Here is a 20,833-nt window from a genome sequence, read left to right on the forward strand (position 1 = left end):
CCGGATGTGCCAAACAATGACAACTACAACCAAAAAATAGTGGGCGTTGTGGTGTATGCCTGTAGTCCCAGCTACTTGCGAGGCTGAGGCAAGAGAATTGCTTAAGCCCAGGAGTTGGAGGTTGCCGTGAGCTGTGGTGCCAAGGCATTCCACCCAGGGTGATAACTTGAGGCTCTGTCGCAAAAAAAAAAAAAAAAAAAAGAGAAAGATTCTCTGTGGCCTGTGGCCACACCCATAGCTCAGTGGGTAGGGCGCTGGCCACATACACCAAATCTGGTGGGTTCGAACCTGGCCCAGGCCAGCTAAAGAAAAAGGGAGACACCTGTGGCTCAGTGAGTAGGGCGCTGGCCCCATATACCAAGGGTGGCAGGTTTAAACCCAGCCCCGCCAAACTGCAACAAAAAAATAGCCAGGTGTTGTGGGAGGCGCCTGTAGTCCTAGCTACGCGGAAGGCTGAGGCAAGAGAATTGCGTAAGCCCAGGAGTTGGAGATTGCTGTGAGCTGTGATGCCATGGCATTCTACCAAGGGCGGCAAAATGAGACTCTGTCTCTAAAAAATAAATAAATAAATAAATAATAAGATCTTGCTCTATTGCCCAGGCTAGAACCTCAGACTCCTGCCTCTGCCTCCTGAGTGGCTAGGTAATATTACAGGCAATATTAATATTGCCCCATCACACCCAGCTAATTGAAAAAAAAAAAAATTATAGAGAGGGGTCTTGCTACAGTGCTCAGGCTGGTCTGGAACACCTGGCCTCAAGTGATCCTCCTGCCTCAACCTCCCAAAGTGCTTTGGGTTACAGGCTTGAGTTGCTGTGCCCAGCCTCAGAAATGATTTGTAAAAACCCTCTGCACCCGTCTCTTCCACTGCCCCTTCATCCATCACATTCATTTCCACCCCAGACATCCTGGTTTTCTTCCCTGAGGTGAAGGAATATGGATTTCTCCCAAAGGTGTGAAAGGAGGGAAGTTTGGAGGAGAAAGAGGAGACTATGGGGCAGCTGGTGGTGGTGACAGGGCAGGGAGACAGAGGATGAAAGAGAGAAAACGCAGGAAGATACAGGAGTGTCAGGCAGTGAAGGGCCCGATCAGCAAGCCCACAGCATTCTGCTAGGAGGCCAGGCCAGCTCTTGCAGCCAGTCACCCTGGGTGAGACACACATAGATTGCTTTCTTGGAGGCTTTGTCAGCTACCCACACAGAGAACACACTGACACGCATGTGCACAAAGGTCTGAACTATGTTGTGGCAGCTAAGTGGGGGAAGAAGGGAGAGGAACCAGTTTCTCTAGTGGGCTTTGGGAAAGGGGATGGGTCTCGAGGGGTGATAGGGATCTTGTGAGGTGGCAGGGACACATGATGGCCTTCCCCTTCTCAGGAAGGCTTAAAAGAGAAACATCGCAGAATAATCCCTCTCACTGCTGATGATTTTCAGGGACTTTTTGGCTAAAATGAAAGGGATTTTATTAATCAAATGGAAGACTGACTTCAGGCAGGGTTACTAAAATATAGGGGCAGAAATGTATAAAGGCTAAGAGAACACATATCAACAGAACTATGATCAAGCTACTTTTATTTTAATTCAGCTTTAGCATACAACACAGCAAATTAAGTATAATATTAGAACTTAAAAAGATAGAAATTATATATTGGTATAATATTAGAACTAATGAAGATAAAATAGAAAAGTTGAAAATAAGCATTTTAATCGCTACATTATTAATTCTTTTTCTTACTCAATTCTTCCTTTGGAACTTGATATCTTTTTTTTGTACTAAGATAGAACTGTAAGGAGTTAGAGAAAAAAAAAGAACTGTCAGACCTCCAGAATCTTGCTAAATACAGTACAGCCTTGACTGTCAAGTAGGAGTTATGTTTAATTTTAGTCACTCATGATGAAAAATGGGTTTTCTCCCATGTTCTTTGAAACATGGAGTCTTTGTTTTTACTCAGGTTAACCATGCCTTGTAATATTTGAGAATTCTGAAATATCTATCTTGCTATATTTAGTTTTCAGTATCATATAGCACTGTCCTGTTACTTTTTATTAATTTTTATTACTAATATTAATTGGGAACCAATATTAATCTTGTCAGTGTTGAAGTGGAAGAACCTTTATTGGAATTTAGTGTTTATAATTTGAGAAATGAAGTCTATGCATACCATTCAGTTCTGGAAATTGATATTTCTGTAGGTAGGTTTACAAGATTATGTATTGGCAAATGTGTTTTTCAAAGAAATTGTTTCATTAAGAATAAATAAATGTGCTCATGGATTGGTGAGAAGCCCTTGCATAGGAACGTTCCCATGTTTAAATGGCTGGGATGCCAATCCCAGTCCTAGTCTTTGTTTTTTTGCAGATGAGCCAGGCGATGACTTTCTCATTTGAGAGAAATGTATACATCTGTGCGTGGTTAAAAAAAATCCTCTTCAGCACATCGCACCACCTCCTTGTAGTATCATATGTTAACCATGTTGTCTTCCAGGTTCCTTGTGCAAATTCTTTAGCTGTCTTCAAGCCAAGTCACAGATGGATTTTCAGTTCATTAATATATCATAGTGTTTGGTGTAGAACTTTTTAGCATGAAACAACCCTCGTGATGTTGACCCATGTGCTTGTAAAAACAATGGGTTTAGCTGGGCACAGGGGCTCATGCCTGTAATCCTAGCACTTTGGGTGGGTGAGGGGAGTGGATTGCTTGAGCTTAAGAGTTCTAGATCAGCCTAGTAAGAGAGAGAGACCCCCCCTTTCTACTAAAAATGGAAAAACTAGCTGGGCGTTGTGGTGGGTGCCTACAGTCCCAGCTACTTGTGAGGCTGAGGCAAGAGGATCTCTTCAGACCAAAAGTTTGTGGTTTCTGTCATACACCATGGCAGAGAGAGTGGCACTCTCTACCTAGGGCAAGAGAGTGAGACTCTGTCTCAAATAAAACAAAACAAAATAAACAAAAAACACTGGATTTGGCTTGGCGCCTGTGGCTCAAGTGGCTAAGGCGCCAGCCACATACGCTTGAGCTGGCGGGTTTGAATCCAGTCCGGGCCCGCCAAACAACAATAACGGCTGCAACCAAAAAATAACCAGGTGTTGTGGTGGGTACCTGTAGTCCCAGCTACTTGGGATGCAGAGGCAGGAGAATCTCTTGAGCCTAGGAGTTGGAGGTTGCTGTGAGCTATGATGCCACAGTGCTCTACCCAAGGTGACAGCTTGAGGCTCTGTCTCAAAAAAAAAAAAAAAAAGAAAAAACCACTGGATTTATGCTTCTTAACCTTAGCCAACAGCATTTCAAGGGTATCATCACCTGTGGTCACGTGCAGGTGTTACTTCTTAATGTTGGTACTGTGCCTATCAAGAGTACCATGCCCAAAAACTCATCAAAACATTCGTGACCACAGTGAATAAACATGGATAGCCATGTCATATATTATTATTATTATTATTGTTTGAGACAGAGTTGTCATCGGTAGAGTGCTGTGGCATCACAGCTTGCAGCAACCTCAAACTCTTGGCCTTAAGCAATTCTCTTGCCTCAGCCTCCCAAGTAGCTGGAACCATAGGCGCCCGCCAGAACACCCAGCTATTTTTTGGTTGCAGTTGTCATTGTTTAGCAGGCCCTGGCTGGGTTGAACCTGCCAGCCCTGGTGCATGTGGCTGGCGCCCTAACCATTGAGCTATGGCCGCTAAGCCATGTCATATATATTTAACCTGTCATACAATTTCAATTGAAAATGCTACAAGTTAATATTTCGAATACTTCATGACTTTTTTTTTTTAAGGCAAACATGAAACAGTATATTGAGGAAGAGAAAGATAGGCTTACAAAGTAAAAAAGCTTACAAAGCTGGATACATTCTCCATAAACAGTGAATGGGCCTCCACTGCCAGGGAAAGTAGGCAAAGAGGCCCTCATGACCTTTTTAATCCTGTCATTTTTTTCAGCACTCTAAATATTAGCTTTTTGGTTAAAAGCAAAACTGCAATGATTTTTAAATTTAAAGTAGATCATTTGTGTATAATAGATTGTTGTTAGTTATTATCTGTAAAATGTTTTAATGCTGTGATATTTTTTCACTGGCTAGCACATACTTCATTCATATTCATACTTTAACCTTGATGTTTACTTTGTTGTTTTTTCAGCCAAATAATTTGGTTTTCTGTTTTCGGAATTTCTGTTTTCGGAATATTGGTTATAGTTTTCACTAGGCTCTGGTGCATAGTGCCCTTACACATGAAATAGATTTCACTTCCACAAAGAAATGTGCCTTCTGGCTGGGTGCGGTGGCTCATACCTGTAATCCTAACACTTTGGTAGGCTGAGGCGAGTGGATTGCTTGAGCTCAGGAGTCTGAGACCAGCCTGAGCAAGAATGAGGTCCTGCCTCTAAAATTTAAAAAAGAAAAAAAGAAATCTACCTTCTACCTTTTTCCTTAAACCACATTATCATCTTGGTCTAGCTTTTAGACTGAACATGGCATAAGGAGAAAAAACAACTCAACTCGTGTTTTTCTTCTGTTATTCCACCACAACTGTCCACACAGAAGACTTCTATGATCATGTGTGGAAGTTTCTCCCCATCACAAGTAGGTGAGTGTTTCTGCAGTGGGTACCAATAGGGTGTCCTCCAATTCAATAGTGACACTATCTTCCTTGAGTTAGCATAAGATCCCTCAAGTGAAGGGTTCAGTCATCAAGACTGACCCCCTATCAAGCACCAGTCACACGTCTAGGCCTCCAGAACTTCTGACCAACTGCTTTCAAGTTGGGGCTCTCCTGACCTCCTCTTTTGGCTTAATTAATTTGGTAGAGCAGCTCACAGAACTGAGGGAAACACATGTGTTGGTTTATTACACCACACTCTAGTCAGGGTGATGGAATGAGACTCAGTCTTAAAAAAAAAAAAAAAAAAAACAACCCGGACTTTTGGAAAGGCAGAATAATGATCTCTGAAAAGTTGAAAAGTTTCCCTACAAAAGCAGTGAGAAAACTGGCAAATGCGGTCAAAATCACCTTCTTCAAAACTCTGAAAATAACCAAAGATTTGCAGCAATGTGGAAAGTCTTTACCCAAGAAAAATTAGTGACTCTCAGCCAGAGTGACTCTATTCCTGTAACCCATCTCTAGCTCTCTGTTAGCTTTGGCTATCAGCATCACTTCACAGTGAAACAGAGCCTGGCCCTTACTGGAGGATAAAGAGTGGATTGGTGATCCTTGAAAGCCAGTTCCCAGAGAATTGTCATTATTTGATCTGTCTAGTATTTCTTGGAAGTCCTCATTTTCAAGGCTGCCTTTGTTTGACCTGACATGGCAATTACCCAATCTAAAAAAAAAAAAAAAAGAAAAAAAATCCGCCATTTACTTTGGGGCATTTGTTGAAACAATTATAGATAACCTGGTAAATTTTGTGGCCGCCTGATCTGATGGATAACAGTTGAGCAAAGAACAGGCTAAACAAAAACATGAAAGATGTCCTTAAGAGTTTTTAAAACTTAAGCACATTGCAAAGAATTTAAAAGGCCACATGGATGCCTAGTGCCACGAGCAAGCTCTGGAAAGACTTAAGAAGGCTGTAGACTCTTATATATCCTTTTAGCCTTTGGAACTCTCTACAAGCAGGATGTGAAAGCTAAGGCAGAATCATCATCTGCCCTGCTGAGTAGTGAAGGTGGGCCCCAACCGCACACAGAACCCGATGGCAAAGACTGGGAAATGTTTGGTTTCAGGCACGGAGGGAGATGTTATAGTCTTTAGTAAGCCCTGATTTAACTGAGCAGAAATTTCAGTGGCCACAAATTAACAAAGAATACACCTTTCAGGGCGGCGCCTGTGGCTCAGTCAGTAAGGCGCCGGCCCCATATACCGAGGGTGGCAGGTTCAAACCCGCCCCAGCTGAACTGCAACCAAAAAATAGCCGGGCGTTGTGGCGGGCGCCTGTAGTCCCAGCTACTTGGGAGGCTGAGGCAAGAGAATCGCTTAAGCCCAGGAGTTGGAGGTTGCTGTGAGCTGTGTGATGCCATGGCACTCTACCGAGGGCCATAAAAAGTGAGACTCTGTCTCTACAAAAAAAAATACACCTTTCAGAATTAGTTGAGAAACATCAGTAAACAAACATATTAACACACCACAAAAACAACAAACGGGGGTAATCTGATTTCCAGTGTTGCCCCTCCTGAAGCTGACCCTGATGGGTTTGAGTAAATGCTGGCTCACCATCTCCACCACCATCCGGTTTAGTCATCCCACAGGAAGAAATGAATATGAAATTTCAGCAATAAAATATAAACCAAAGATTGGAGATGAAGGTGTCACAAGTGCTGGCTTTTTGCCCATTGACCAAATAATTAGAAATAATCTGCATTATCTATGCAGCATGGGGTTTTATTTTTATTTATTTATTTATTTTTTTGAGACAGTCTCAAGCTGTTGCCCTGGGTAGAGTGCTGTGGCATCACAGCTCACAGCAACCTCCAACTCTTGGGCTTAAGTGATTCTCTTGCCTCAGCCTCCCAAGTAGCTGGGACTACCAGCACCCGCACAACACCCAGCTATTTTTTTGTTGCAGTTTGGCCTGAGCCGGTACCCTACTCACTGAGCCGGTACCCTACTCACTGAGCCACAGGCGCCATCCATTGGCTATTTTTTTGTTACAGTTGTCATTGTTGTTTGGCAGGCCCAGGCTGGCTTTAAACCCGCTAGCTCCGGTGTATGTGGTTGGTGCCCTAGCCATTTGAGCTACAGGTGCTGAGCCAGCATGAAGTTTTATTATTTTTACCTGAAGATGTCTTTTTCAGCATTAACAAACTTTTTTAAAAAGCCAGGTTTTTCTCTGGGTGGCGCCTGTGGCTCAGTCAGTAAGGCCCTGGCCCCATATACCGAGGGTGGCAGGTTCAAACCCGGCCCCGGCCAAACTGCAATCAAAAAATAGCTGGGTGTTGTGGCGGGCGCCTGTAGTCCCAGCTACTCCGGAGGCTGAGGCAAGAGAATCGCTTAAGCCCAGGAGTTGGAGGTTGCTGTGAGCTGTGTGAGGCCATGGCACTCTACCAAGGGCCATAAAGTGAGACTCTGTCTCTACAAAAAAAAAAAAAAGCCAGGTTTTTCTCAATATGCTTTTAAAGGCTTTAAATTATTACATGTTTGGTCAAGTTGAGATTTTTAAGAACTTCATATTTAATTTATAATAAAAATTTACAACTAGATTTTTTTCAAAAAGTCAACAGGGTCGTGCATGGTGACTCATGCTTATACTCCTACCACGCTGGGAGGCTGAGGTGGGTGGATTGCTTAAGCTCAGGAGTTCAGATCAGCCTGAGCAAGAGTGAGACTCTGCCTCTAAAAAATTGCCAGGTGTTACAGTGGGTGCCTGTAGTCCCAGCTACTTGGGAAGCTGAGGTAAGAGGATCACTTGAGGGTGGGTGCCCATAGCTCAGTGGTTAGGGTGCCAGCCACATGGCACTGGGTCTGGTGTGTTCCAACCTGGCCTGGGCCTGCTAAACCAAAAAAAAAAAAAAAGCCAGGTGTTGTGGCAGGCACCTGTAGTCCCAGCTACTAGGGAGGCTGAAGCAAGAGGATTGCTTGAGCCCAAGAGTTTTTGAGGTTGCTGTGATGCCAGAGAACTCTCCCAAGGGTGACAAAATCAGATGCTGTCTCAAAGTCAACAAACTGTAAGCATCTATTAATAAAGGTCTTAAATAATTTTTAAAAAGACTATCACCAAGAATCCCACATCTAGCAAAAACTAACCTTTCACAGTGAAGAAATTTAGATATTTCTAAATTTACAAAAGCTCAGAAAGTGTAGTGCTACTAGACTTGTCTTATGAGAAACACTAAGGAGAGTGTATAAGAAATCCTAAAAGGGGGGGGTGGCGCCTGTGGCTCAGTGAGTAGGGCACCGGCCCCATATGCCGAGGGTGGTAGGTTCAAACCCAGCCCCGGCCAAACTGCAACAACAAAAAAATAGCCGGGCGTTGTGGCGGGCGCCTGTAGTCCCAGCTGCTCGGGAGGCTGAGGCAAGAGAATCACATAAGCCCAAGAGCTGGAGGTTGCAGTGAGCCGTGTGATGCCACGGCACTCTACCGAGGGCAGTAAAGTGAGACTCTGTCTCTACAAAAAAAGAAAAAAGAAATCCTAAAAGGGCTCAGCACCTGTAGCTCAGCGGCTAGGGTGCCAGCCACATACACCTACACTGGAGATGGTGGGTTTGAATCCAGTCTGGGCCTGCCAAACAAAACGACAGCTCCAACCAAAAAGCTGGGTGTTGTGGCAGGCACCTGTAGTCCCAGGTACTTGGGAGGCTTAGGCAAGAGAATCACTTAAGCCCAAGATTTTGAGGTTGCTGTGAGCTGTGATGGGACAGTACTCTAGAGGGCACAGTGAAACTGTCTCCAAAAAAAAGAAAAAAAGGAAATCCTAAAAGGAGGCCTGGCTGGTGGCTCACACCTGTAATCCTAGTACTCTGGGAGGCCAAGGTGGGTAGATCACCTGAGCTAATGAGTTCAAGACCAGTCTGAGCAAGAACAAGACCTTATCTCTAAAAATAGCTGGGCATTGTGGCGGCTGCCTGTTGTCTCAGCTACTTGGGAGCCTGAGGCAAGAGAATTGATTGAGCCCAAGAATCTGAGGTTGCTGTGAACTATGACGCCACGGCACTTTACAATGGTGACAAAGTGAGACTCCTGTATCAAAGAAAGGAAAAAAGAGAAATCCCAAAAGGAAATGAAGACACCAGAGAGTAACTTTGAATCTACATGAAGAAATAGCACCAGTAAAGGTAACTATAGGGATACAAAAGGTTGTATAAAAGTATTTAATGTTTGTAACTTTTTTCTTTTATCTGATTTAAAATACAACTGCATAAAGCAGTATAAATCTCTGTTGATGAGCACATAGTATATAAAGTTATAATTTGTATGACAATAGCACAAACGAGGCAGGGAGGAAATGGAGGTATATATGAGCACAGATTTTGGGTATTATTGATTAAATTGGTATTAATCAAAACTAGATGATTTGTTATACCTAAGATTTAAATTGTAGTCTTCAAAACAACCACTAAAGAAGTAACTCAAGAAATAGAAGAAATGATAAGGCAATTAAAATTGTATGCTAGATGGGTGGTGCCTGTGGCTCAAAGGAGTAGGGCGCCAGCCCCATATACTGGAGGTGGTGGGTTCAAACCCAGCCCTGGCCAAAAACTGCAAAAAATAAATAAATAAATAAAAATTAAAAAAATGGTATGCTAGAAAATATTTAACACAAAAGTAGACATTAGTGGAGGAATAGAAAGAAAAACGAGATTAAGACCTTGCACTCTGGACTGGAGAGATGACTCATGTCTGTAATCATAGCACTCTGGGAGGCTGAGGCAGGTGGATTGCTTGAGCACAGTTCTATACCAGCCTGAGTAAGAGCAAGACCCTTCTCTACTAAAAATAGAAGCACTGGGCATCATGGTGAGGGCTTGTAGTCTCATCTCCTTGGGACGCTGAGGCAAGAGGATTGCTTGAGCCCAGGAGATTGAGATTGCTATGAGCTATGATGGTGCCACAGCACTCTGGGGCAACAGAGTAAGACTTCGTCTCATGACAAAGACCTTGCACCCAAATGTTTATAGCAGCACAACTCACAATTGCAAAGGGCAACCCAGGTGCCCTTCAACACATTAATGGATTAATAAACTGTGGTATGTGTGTACCATGGAATACTATTGAGCAATAAAAGATGGAGATTTCATCTTTGTTACAAACTGGTTTTCTGTAGTGGTAACATGTGAGTCCTTTGTGTGTGTGTTCTCCCAGTGAGTTTTATGCTTTTGTGTGTTTTTATGATGATAGGTATCATTCTTTTGCTTCCATTGGTAGGTGGACCAGGCTTGATGGATTCCCTCACTTTTTCCTTCTTTGGGGAAGACTGTCCTTCATTTACAAAGTTAACTTTGCAGGATATAGTATACTTGGCTGACAGTTTTTTCTTTCAACACTTGCTGCTTTTAGAATGCTTTTTGTTTGACTTTGTACAGTTCACCTGTCATGTGTGCTACATAATACAGTGGCAGCTATCTTTCTGCGGGTGTATTTATGGCTAACTCCACTGCCTAACGAGCAAAAGCCATAGTTCAGTGGAGCCCTTCACTCAGTTTCCCCTCATCTCCTAGGCCTACTTCACTGATTGTTGGGCTAAGATGTAACATAATGGGGTCCAATGAGCTGTTGCTCCTGTTCAGCTTCAGTGCCAGCTATGTAAGATAAAGACCAGAAGTACATGTGGTTGCTCCTCTCAGACATAGAACTCAGGACAATATTCTGGCCAGTATTCCCCTTGATTAACTTCACTACGTTTTTACTAACTTTGGGGCTGGAGTCTGCCACATAACATCTTTAAGGCTGGCAGATTAAAGATACCTCTCTTTGGCCATTAAAATCACAGAAATTGCTTAGCTTTCCTAATAACTAAATATTAAACTAAATGCCATTTTTTCCTCATACAGGCTTATCTTGGAAATATTGGGGGTTTGGTTCCAGACCATCATAATAAAGTGAGTTACACAAATGTTTTAGTTTCCTAATCCATATAAAAGTTGTTTTATTGTAGTCTAGTAAGTATGCGAAAGCATTTTGTCTAAAAGTACAAACCTTTCATTTGTAAAAAAATGCAACATCTGTGAAGCACATTCAAGTGTGACTGTACTGAGAAAAGTGAGATTCTGTCAGCAATACCAGTATTGGCTATGGAACGGATCAAGGTTATTCTTAAACACTGTTGCTGGCTTGTATATTGGTTCAGTCCTTTTGAAAAGCAACTTAACTGAAAATGCACATACATATTGGCTGAGTGTTGTCACTTCTCAATAGCTATTAAAGAGAAACACATGTAGGAGGCATGTACTAGCATGTTTATACAAGTGGGAGTAACCTTCCATCAAGTTTTATTTATTCCTTCTACCTACTATTAAATTTCATTATTTATTCCCACCAAACTTTTGGAATCTCTATACCTACAATTTTACCATTTTTTACTGCTCCCCCCATTCCACTGAAACATTCTTCAAAACAATTCTTTACCACAACATTAAAACTAATGTCTTCCTACCAACCTGCAGCTTTTTCTATCACTACATAGCATTCAGCAGAGACCAAAATGACATTTACAGTAATTGTCTACCACGTGCTTTCATATACACATATACAAAAGCTCAGATGACCTACTAAAAACCCTTCGAAATAGGTGGTATAAATCCTATCTTACTGATTAGGAAACAAGCTGGGAATGGCTTGCCTGAGATCACATACAAAACTTCAGGAAAATGAACCCAGAGAATTCATGTGCTCATCCTGCTAATGACTGGTCCTGGAACTCTTTTCACTGGTTTCCTTTATAATCCTTTTTATTATTATTATTATTAACAGTACTAAACATCAAGATTGATCTTTTCTTTTGGTAAATTCCAGCTTCGTTACAGTGAACTTAGAACTAAAATTCTCACATCTATGCTTACACTAATTGAGATGGAAACAAGCAAGCAAATACTGTTTCATAGCAATCAGCAGACTTTAATATTCAAGAAAAATTAAGTCCATCATACACATTAAAAATACAGGAAATTTCATGCAGACATGAAGCTTCCAATTCAGCCTATGTGACACCTTTTAGAATGAGTTACATATAATACAGTACATCTTACAGTTCCCAGACTTCATAATTTTATACTGTGATTTATACAGCTTCTCTTTATATTTTTACATATCCCATCTTGTTCACTTGATTAATATACCCTAAATCTGCAGCGCTTCAGAATATAGAAATTTTAAAAAAGTACAATGACCTACCTCCTTCCACTTTATGAAAATGAAAACATTTATATATGTTTTAGGAAAAAAATTTAAAACTTTAAGGCTTATTCACTTTAGTAGCTAGGACTAAAATTAAGAAATGCAAAATTAAATAAAGCCTCCAGTGACACTTCTATTATTGATTGATAGCACATTTTCAAGACTGCAAAAGCAATAAGAAAAAAAGTGGTGCAAGTTTGTGTAGAACATCTAAGAAAAATTAATGGTATTAGGGAGAAATTAATAATAGATGAAATGACTGGTTTCAGAATTAACTAAAATATATGCTATAATTTAGAAGTAACATTAAAGAATAAAACCTAATAGCAAAAAAAAAAAATTTTTTTAGTAAAGCTGACCTCCCAGTGCCAGCCTGTTTTTACCTCTGTGAGAAAAAGATCACCAGTTTTAATACAAATTGTAAAAAATAATAGCCAGTAAATAAAAAGCATTTCTAAATCACTGGAAAACAGTATGCATTATTTTCTCTTCAATGGATTTTTAAAAATACCTATGATGTACCTTATATTTTTTTCTTAAAAAAAAAAAAAGCACACTTTTTTTCCCTTGCAAATTAATTTCAAGTTTATTCCCATCTAATGAACATCTGCCAAGTATGAAGGGACACAAAAAGGAGAAATAGTTTAAAAACCAAAAACCTCAACAGGTTACAGACTTCCCTAATTGCAAAGTCAAATTAACTCACTGGAATACTCTGCATAGTGAGAATAAAGGTCAAAGTTCCATCACTGTTTGCAGTAAAGTATCCCCCCCACCTCCACACACACTAATAAGATGCCAAATAGGGGAGTGACTCCTTGAACCTCAGTGACAAAGGTCTAAAGATTTACAAGTTTTCCTGTTAAATTTTTTTATGCTACCAGCACATTATTGAGATTAAATTCATCTAATTCAAATTGCCACAGAGGTTATTTAGAGCAGTCACAATCATCTGTGAAAATATTCAATAAAAATTCTTCCTTTTCTCCAAGAAAAGGTTAAAACATTGGTCATCTCTACTTTCCAAGCTACTGGAAACAATACTATATATAAATTACAAGGGAAAACTTCCTCCAAAAAAAGACCTGCTAGAGGTAGAAATTTAAAGCAGCATATATTGTTTAAACTGCATCCATCAGAGAACAAAATTGGTGTTAATCTGAAATCACATAATGGCTGTTGCTTGTAATGAAAACACAGACCATGGGCAGTAATTTATCCCTGAATTTCATTTCCCACATTAATACTATTATGATAGTTTTTACCAGTCTATAATTGTTTTAATGAAAAAAAGTGCTTTCATAATCCAGATAATCTAAAGAAAAGACATTATTGTAAACATCACTCTGACAAACTCTGTATTCATTTATAGTTTGAAATTATTCATTTCAAATGGGTAAGTTTTATTCTTCTTTTCCCAGTTTCCTAGCACTACCTTTAAACAAAGGTTTTTATGCCTCACTTTGAATGCTGACATCCGTACATTTCAAAGTGATCCATGATGAGTATGCTTTCCTCAAGTGTTCAGATCAGTGTAGCCAAGACTTGTTAATTTCTCAGTTACCTGAATGCATTTTACTGGCCTGTGATGCTATTAAATTTAACATTTCATAAAAATGAAATGCTTAATGCTTCTCTAAATTCAGCTAAGACAGAAAAAGTAAAATAATTTGAATAGTAAAAGAATAGACACACATTTTATGTATGGATTGCTTAGGTCTAAAGTGAATATAAGTTCCAATTCCAGATGTTGAATATGACAGAGGATCCTCAGCCTTTTCTAAAAATAACATGTGCAGTGCATACAAAATGACCAAAAAAAAAAAAAAGGAAGATTGTATAGACTTCAATACTATTAGTCATTAATATGGCAGATTTGCAACAGAGTTTCATGAAGACACTGGAGAGTAGGTTTTTTTTCTGAAAGATGATTCTGGGTTTCAAGGAGAAAGTATACTTGAAGACATTTCCTCCATTTTTACTTGTATAGTACAAATCTGCATGGCATAGTATATTTCTGAAAATGCAATAGACATATTAAGAAAATAGACACTATTTCTAAATTTTGTTAGGAATAAGAAGGCACCACTGATTTGAGGTTGTGTCCTGTCATCACTGATAGTTGATTTTGAGTCGTTTATTTCACTATTTGTTGTTATTAAATTTTTTTCCAGGTACTATCACTTGAGACTATTACTGTGGTTTACGGACCACAAACAAGACACATTCATAGTAGTATTTCATCATAGAGAGATCGTTCACAGTATATGTTGACAAGACAGATTCTTCTTCCACCTGAAATGCAAACGATAAGAACAATGATGATACCACTAACAAATACCGAGCACTTACAAGTGCCAGGCACTATTTTAAGCATATTCATTTTATTACATACAGCTACCTTAATAAGAGGAGTACTATTAGAAATCCCACTTTACAAAGAAGGGGCAATACAAGTTGATCAAGGACACACTAAGTCAGGGGTCTTCAAACTTTCCCTCAGACGGTTGGAGGGCCAGACTATAGTTTAAATAAAACAACTATGAACAAACTCCTATGCACACTGCACATAAACAGGAACAAATATAATCATACCGCCTCATGTGGCCCACAGGCCATAGTTTGAGGACCCCTGCAGTGGTACAACTGGGTTTCATACTCCAGAGCTTAAACTCTAAACCAATATATTGATTGGTTCTCTGTATTTTGAACAACATCTATTGTGGGTTTTTTTTTTTGGCAGTTTTTGGCGGGGGTTGGGTTTGAACCTGCCACCTCCAGCATATGGGGCTGGCGCCTACACTTTTGAGCCACAGGCACCACCCAATTGTGTATTTTTTTATTTGTATTTTCTAAAGCCCTTGAAGGTGTCTGTAATGTTTATAAAATGAATGGAATGCTTCTAAATAAACAAACTGAAACACAATAGCCACAATACCATAAAACCTGGTAATACCCATGATAAAAAGATCAAGCCATACAAAAGAACATGTAGTGAACAATATTCCTCCTACACCTGCTTTCTGACCCCTTTTTACTTCCCCTATAGCCTAGTCTACTTGATAACTATCAGTGAGATAGTTATCTCACTTAGATAGTCTGCTAAGGCTAAATGACCAACTACCAAAAGGCTGTTTCACACACACACTTTACACACACAATCACATTACACCAAATGCTTACAATTTTGAAAGCTAAGTAATACAGGTTGAGCATCCTTAATCCAAAAATCTGAAATGCTTCAAAATCTGAAACTTTGTGAGCATTGACATTACAACACAAGCAGAAAATTCCACATCTGACCTATGATGCGTGCACAAAATTAGCACAGTGGTTACGACACTGGCCACAATGCACTCAGGCTGGCAAGTTCAAACCCAGCCCCGGCCAGCTAAATCAACAATGATAACTGCAACAACAACAACAAAAAAAAAATAGCTGGGCGTTATGGCAGGTGCTTGTAGTCCCAGTTACTTGGAAGGCTGAGGCAAGAGCATCGCTTAAGCCCAAGTGTTTGAGGTTGCTCTGAGCTGTGATACCATAGTACTCTACAGAGGGCAACGTACTGAGACTCTGCCTCAAAAAAAAAAAAAAAAGGAATGCTTTGATGTAATTGAGCCAAAGTAAAAACAACAACAACAAAAAAACAGTACTGAATAAAATTACGTTCAATCTATGTCCATAGGTGTATATGAAAACTAAATTTGAATTTCAAGTTGTTCACACTTGGGTTCTATCCCCCCAAGACAACTTATTATGTATACACAAATACTCCAAAATTGGAAAATATCTGAAATTCAAAACATTTTTGGTCCTAAGAATTTCCAATAAGCGATACTCAACTTGAATTATCTTCACTTTATGGATGAATAAACAGAGAAATTAAATAAAGTCATTTAACTGCCATTGTCACCATTCCTGTTTTAAGTTTTTTGGATATTAAATTTTGGTAGTATTTCATTTCATCCTTACCTCTACCTGGAATCCATACTGCAGAACAACGTTTTTAATATCCTCATAGCTCAATTCTATGGAAAGTTCATTTGCCAAATTTTCAAAGTGGTACAGCAAAGGACCTATGGGTTTAAAGATACTATGAATGAATTACTTAAATATAAACATACACTATAAGCCGTGTTAGACTGAATTCCAAGTTGAATAATAAGTAGTGGATGAGACAAACAGGTGAGAACACTTATCCACCAGACCTCTGAAACTCTGGCCTAGTAACTGACATCTGGGAGCTGGGTCTCCATTCACGGGGAATGAATCCACTATACTTGCCTTACACTGGGATACTCTACATCATGGGCCTTCATCTGTGACTATCATACTGAAGTAGTAGCTGGATCAGAAAAAGCCAAGTCCCCAAATCCCTAAATCCCTAAGGCAGGCATCCTCAAACTTTTTTAATAGGGGGCCAATTCACTGTCCCTCAGACTGTTGGAGGGCCGGACTATAGTTTAAAAAAAAAACAAAACTATGAACAGATTCCTATGTACACTGCACATATCTTACTTTGAAGTAAAAAAACAAAATGGGAACAAAGACAATCACATCGTCTCATGTGGCCTGCGGGCCACATTTTGAGGACCCCTGCTAAGGTATTCTATAATTCCACAAATGCAAAACTGCAGTTAGAAAGTGGAGTCATCACGAGAAAACGGAGAAGGGGACTCAAGCTAGACTAGGTAGGAGAGACCGTGGGGTTGAAGAGAAGTTACAGGAAGGAAAGTTTCCTGGAAGGAAGAGGTGACACTAAAGCTGGTGCTTTATGCTTACTGTTCATATTCCAGCTCTAACACCTATTAACGTGTGTCTATGTGCAAGTCACTAATTCTGTTTCATCTGTAACATAACTTTAATGTGACATAACATGCAATAATACCTATCATAAATAAGGCACTAAGTAAATGACGGTTATTTTTAGGACATTTCTACCTTGACTATTCTTTCACTCTATATATTTGATGAACTAACATCTAACTTCAGCCAGGATTTCCACTCTTCTAATCTGTCACATTTTGCCCAGTCCATCAATGTCATCCAGGCAACAATATTACTTAACACAGTTAAACTTCAGACTAATCTACATAGTCTTCTCTCTACCTTCACTGGGCTAATTTTTTACGTATATATATATACATATATATATATATTTTTTTTTTTTTTTTTGAGACAGAGCCTCAAGCTGTTGCCCTGGGTAGAGTGCCGTGGCATCACAGCTCACAGCAACCTCCAACTCCTGGGCTTAAGTGATTCTCTTGCCTCAGCCTCCCAAGTAGCTGGGACTACAGGCGACCGCCACAACGCCCGGCTGTTGTTTTGGATGTAGTTGGCAGGCCTGGGCTGGATTCAAACCCTCCAGCTCTGGTTTATGTGGCTGGCGCCTTAGCCGCTTGAGCTACAGGTGCTGAGCCACTGGGTTAATTATAAATCCTGTGACCAGCTCTCTATTTCCACTCCTCACACAATAGGCTAATCATGGGACATAAAAGTTAACAAAAGTTTTTACTCCCAAGAGGTTCATCAATCTGTAGAGATCATATTTAGGGTAAAAAAAAGTCTGTCTTCCTCTCTCCTCTTTTTCAACCTACATAAACTACTAGAAACAAAAATGACCATGAATATAATTTATATAACGTTTAGTGCTCTTTTCTTTTTTTTTTTTTTTTGTAGAGACAGAGTCTCACTGTACCGCCCTCGGGTAGAGTGCCGTGGCGTCACACGGCTCACAGCAACCTCTAACTCTTGGGCTTACGCGATTCTCTTGCCTCAGCCTCCCGAGCAGCTGGGACTACAGGCCCCCGCCACAACGCCCAGCTATTTTTTTGGTTGCCGTTTGGCCGGGGCTGGGTTTGAACCCACCACCCTCGGCATATGGGGCCGGTGCCCTACTCACTGAGCCACAGGCGCCGCCCCGTTTAGTGCTCTTTTCAAAACAACAGTGGTTCCTTATCAACTACTCTATCAAGCTTAAATTCTTACTGTTTGTGTTAATACTAGTAAAAATAATCAGATCTATCATTGAATGAAGACCTGCTATGTTGCAGACTACCTCAAAGCCTTTTTATAAGAAATCAGAGACTCATAGCAAAGTCTTTCCAGCTTTTAAAGCTTATGCTGTTTCTGCTCTATCATTTTAAGAGCTTCCAGTAGCATGGTTCTTATCTCCCCGTATGTACATTCCAATGATTTGCACATACTGAGGCTGTATTTTACCTTTACTCATATGTGTTCCACCTAGAAAGCTCCAACCCTCCAACTCAAGCATTAGCCATGTTTCAAAACCTTGCTGGAATCCATCCAAGTCACCAGACCTACTGTTCATTATTCCTTATATGGCATACTTTAAAACTCATTTAATACAGTATTGCATTGCTCACTGAAATTTTTTACGTAATTAACACTTTTCTAACTAGATTGCAAGCTATCTAAGTCAAGGAGCATGTTTTAAGTCTCTTTTGAATCCATCATAATGTCCAGCTTAGTGCTAAATATACAGCAAATTATCTAAAGGTAACAGCTGTGGGCCAGGCAAGATGGCTCACACCTTGTCATCTTAGCACTCTGGGAAGCCAAGGCAGGTGGATTGCTTGAGCTCAGGAGTCTGAGACCAACCTGAGCCAGAGCAAGAGCAAGACCCCATCTCAACTAAAATAGAAAAATTAACTTGACATTGTGGTGGGCACCTGCAGTCTCAGCTACTTGGGAAGCTGAGGGATGAGGATTACTTGAGCCCAAGAGTTTGAGGTTGCTGTGAGCTACGATGATGCCAGGGCACTCAACTTGAGGATGACAGCTGTGGTGTACATTTTTTGTAGTGTTCTATTACTACAAATAATGGTAATTGGATAAATAATCTCTGTGGCATATTTCAGATTTTCCCTTACAAAGACAATTATTTTTCTTGAGAAAGGGTTTCATTCTTTTCTGTGTTTCTCAGGCTGGTCTTGAACCCCTCACTTCAAGTGATCCTCCTACCTTAGTTTCCCAAAGTGCTAGGATTACAGGCATGAGCCACTGCATCTAGCTATAAAAACATTTCTTGCATGTCAAAGATAAAAAACACTTTTACCGACTTGACTGAAACTGATGAAATGATTTCCAAAAGAGTTACAGCAGTTTTCATTCACAATCACAATGATGGGTACATGTTTAATACCTTAGCAAGTAGTGGAAATATAATGTTACATTTTGGAAAACAGGTCGGCAGTTTCTTATAATGTTATAAATATACTTACCCAGCAATTCCACTGTTATTTATTTAAGAGAAATGAAAATTTACGGCCAAAGATTTGTACCGCACAAATGTCTATCAACCAGTGAACAGCTAAACAAAATGTAGTATATCCAATGGAATATTACCCAACAATAAAAACAACCCATGGGTACATGGACGCATGTCAAAAGCATTATGCTAAGGTAGCCAGAACAAAAAGCAACATACTGTGTGATCCTATACATACATAATATGACACTCTGGAAAAGGGAAAACTATAGTAACAGAAACCAGAATAGTGACTGCCAGGTATTAGGAGGAGAGAGAGAACTGACTACAAAGGAGTACAAGCAAACATTTCAGGGTGATGGAAATAGAAAAGTTCTACTACCACCCCTTTTTTGAGACAGTCTTACTCTGTCAAAAAAAGAGCTGTGGCGTTATCATAGTTCACACAAACCTCAAACTCTTGGGCTCAAGCCTTCCGAAAAGCTGGGACTACAGGCACCAGCCATGCGGGGCTAGTCTTTTCTGCTTTTAGTAGCAACTGGGTCTCACTCTTGCTCAGGCTGGTCTCAAATTCTTGAACTCAAGCAATCCACCAGCCTCAGCCTCCCAGAGTACTAGAATTATAGGCAGGAGCCACCGTACCTGGCTCATAAGGAGGTTATGAATTTATCACTATAAATGCTACTTTATGATGTCTCTCCAATTTTCCTCTGAGAGACCCTCTTTCAAATTTTGAAATGATATATTCATACATGTATGTAACAGTCAGTAAATATCCACTATTTCTCAGGCTCTGTACCAGGTGACTATGAACAATTAGATCCCTAATTGGGCACAGTGGCTCACATATGTAATAATAGCACACTGGGAGGCCAAGGCTGGAGGAACGCTTGAGGCCAATAGTTTGAGACCTAGCTGAGACAAAGCAAGACTCTGTTTCTACCAAAAAAAAAAAAAAAAAAGAAAAAGAAAAAGGAAAAAAATTTCTGTCCTGATGAAGCCTAGAGACTAGTAAGGAAAACAAAAATAAATGGGCAATAACACTTTAGTGTGGTAAATGGCATAGCTGATTCTGTAAGAATGTATAAGAGGAATATAGAATTCTTAACCCAATCTGACAGGAAAAACAGAGCCAACTGTTAAAGAACACGTAGGAATTAGTCAAGAGAAAACAAAAAAAGAGAAGGAGCTTTCTACGTCAGAGTACTGGCACTTGAGGTCAGGGAAGAAGTAGTTAAAAAAAAAATGAAGCAAAGACAAGAATGAAGAAAGGTCACAAAGGGCATTGTACACAATCCTTATCAAGAAAGCTAGAATCATGTGCAGGGAATATGACAGGAATAGATTTGTATTGGGAAGATCACCCTGGTGATAATATAGAGAACTGAAAGGGGCACAGAGGGTTTAAGACAACCTGAAGGCAAGGACATCCTTGAACTACTATAGTATTCCTAAACTAGGCAAGCAATAATGCAGTTAAAGCAATGGCCTTTAACAGGGGAGTCATTTTTCTCCCACGTAGGGCATTTTCCAATGACTATAGACAATCTGGTTGCCAAAACTGGAAGGAACTATTGGAATCTAGTAGGCAGAGACCAGGGATAATGTTAAGCATCCTATAATGTACAGGACAGCTCTTCTCACACTGAAGAGTGATCTAACACGAAATGTCGACAGTGCCAAGATTGAAAACCATGAATAGGAAAAGACTCAAGAGTTATTAAGGGGGGCGGTGCCTGTGGCTCAGTTGGTAAGGGCGCTGGCCCCATATACCGAGGGTGG

General features: G+C 40.2%; 1 protein-coding gene across 1 annotated transcript in view; it reads right to left on the reverse strand.

Annotated features, from left to right (window-relative positions):
• Nucleotides 1–11,520: 11,520 nt before the first annotated feature.
• Nucleotides 11,521–20,833, reverse strand: part of CARNMT1 (carnosine N-methyltransferase 1) — a 50,429-nt gene continuing 41,116 nt past the window's right edge. The window contains exons 7-8 of the mRNA XM_053575319.1: nt 15,793–15,896; nt 11,521–14,115 (exon numbers count right to left, since the gene is read on the reverse strand). Of these exons, the coding sequence (XP_053431294.1) occupies nt 14,014–14,115; nt 15,793–15,896 (206 nt within the window). The 3' untranslated portion in view covers nt 11,521–14,013. The remainder of the gene's footprint in view (nt 14,116–15,792; nt 15,897–20,833) is intronic.

Source organism: Nycticebus coucang, chromosome 2 (genome assembly GCF_027406575.1).
Source record: "Nycticebus coucang isolate mNycCou1 chromosome 2, mNycCou1.pri, whole genome shotgun sequence".
Lineage (NCBI taxonomy): Eukaryota > Metazoa > Chordata > Mammalia > Primates > Lorisidae > Nycticebus > Nycticebus coucang.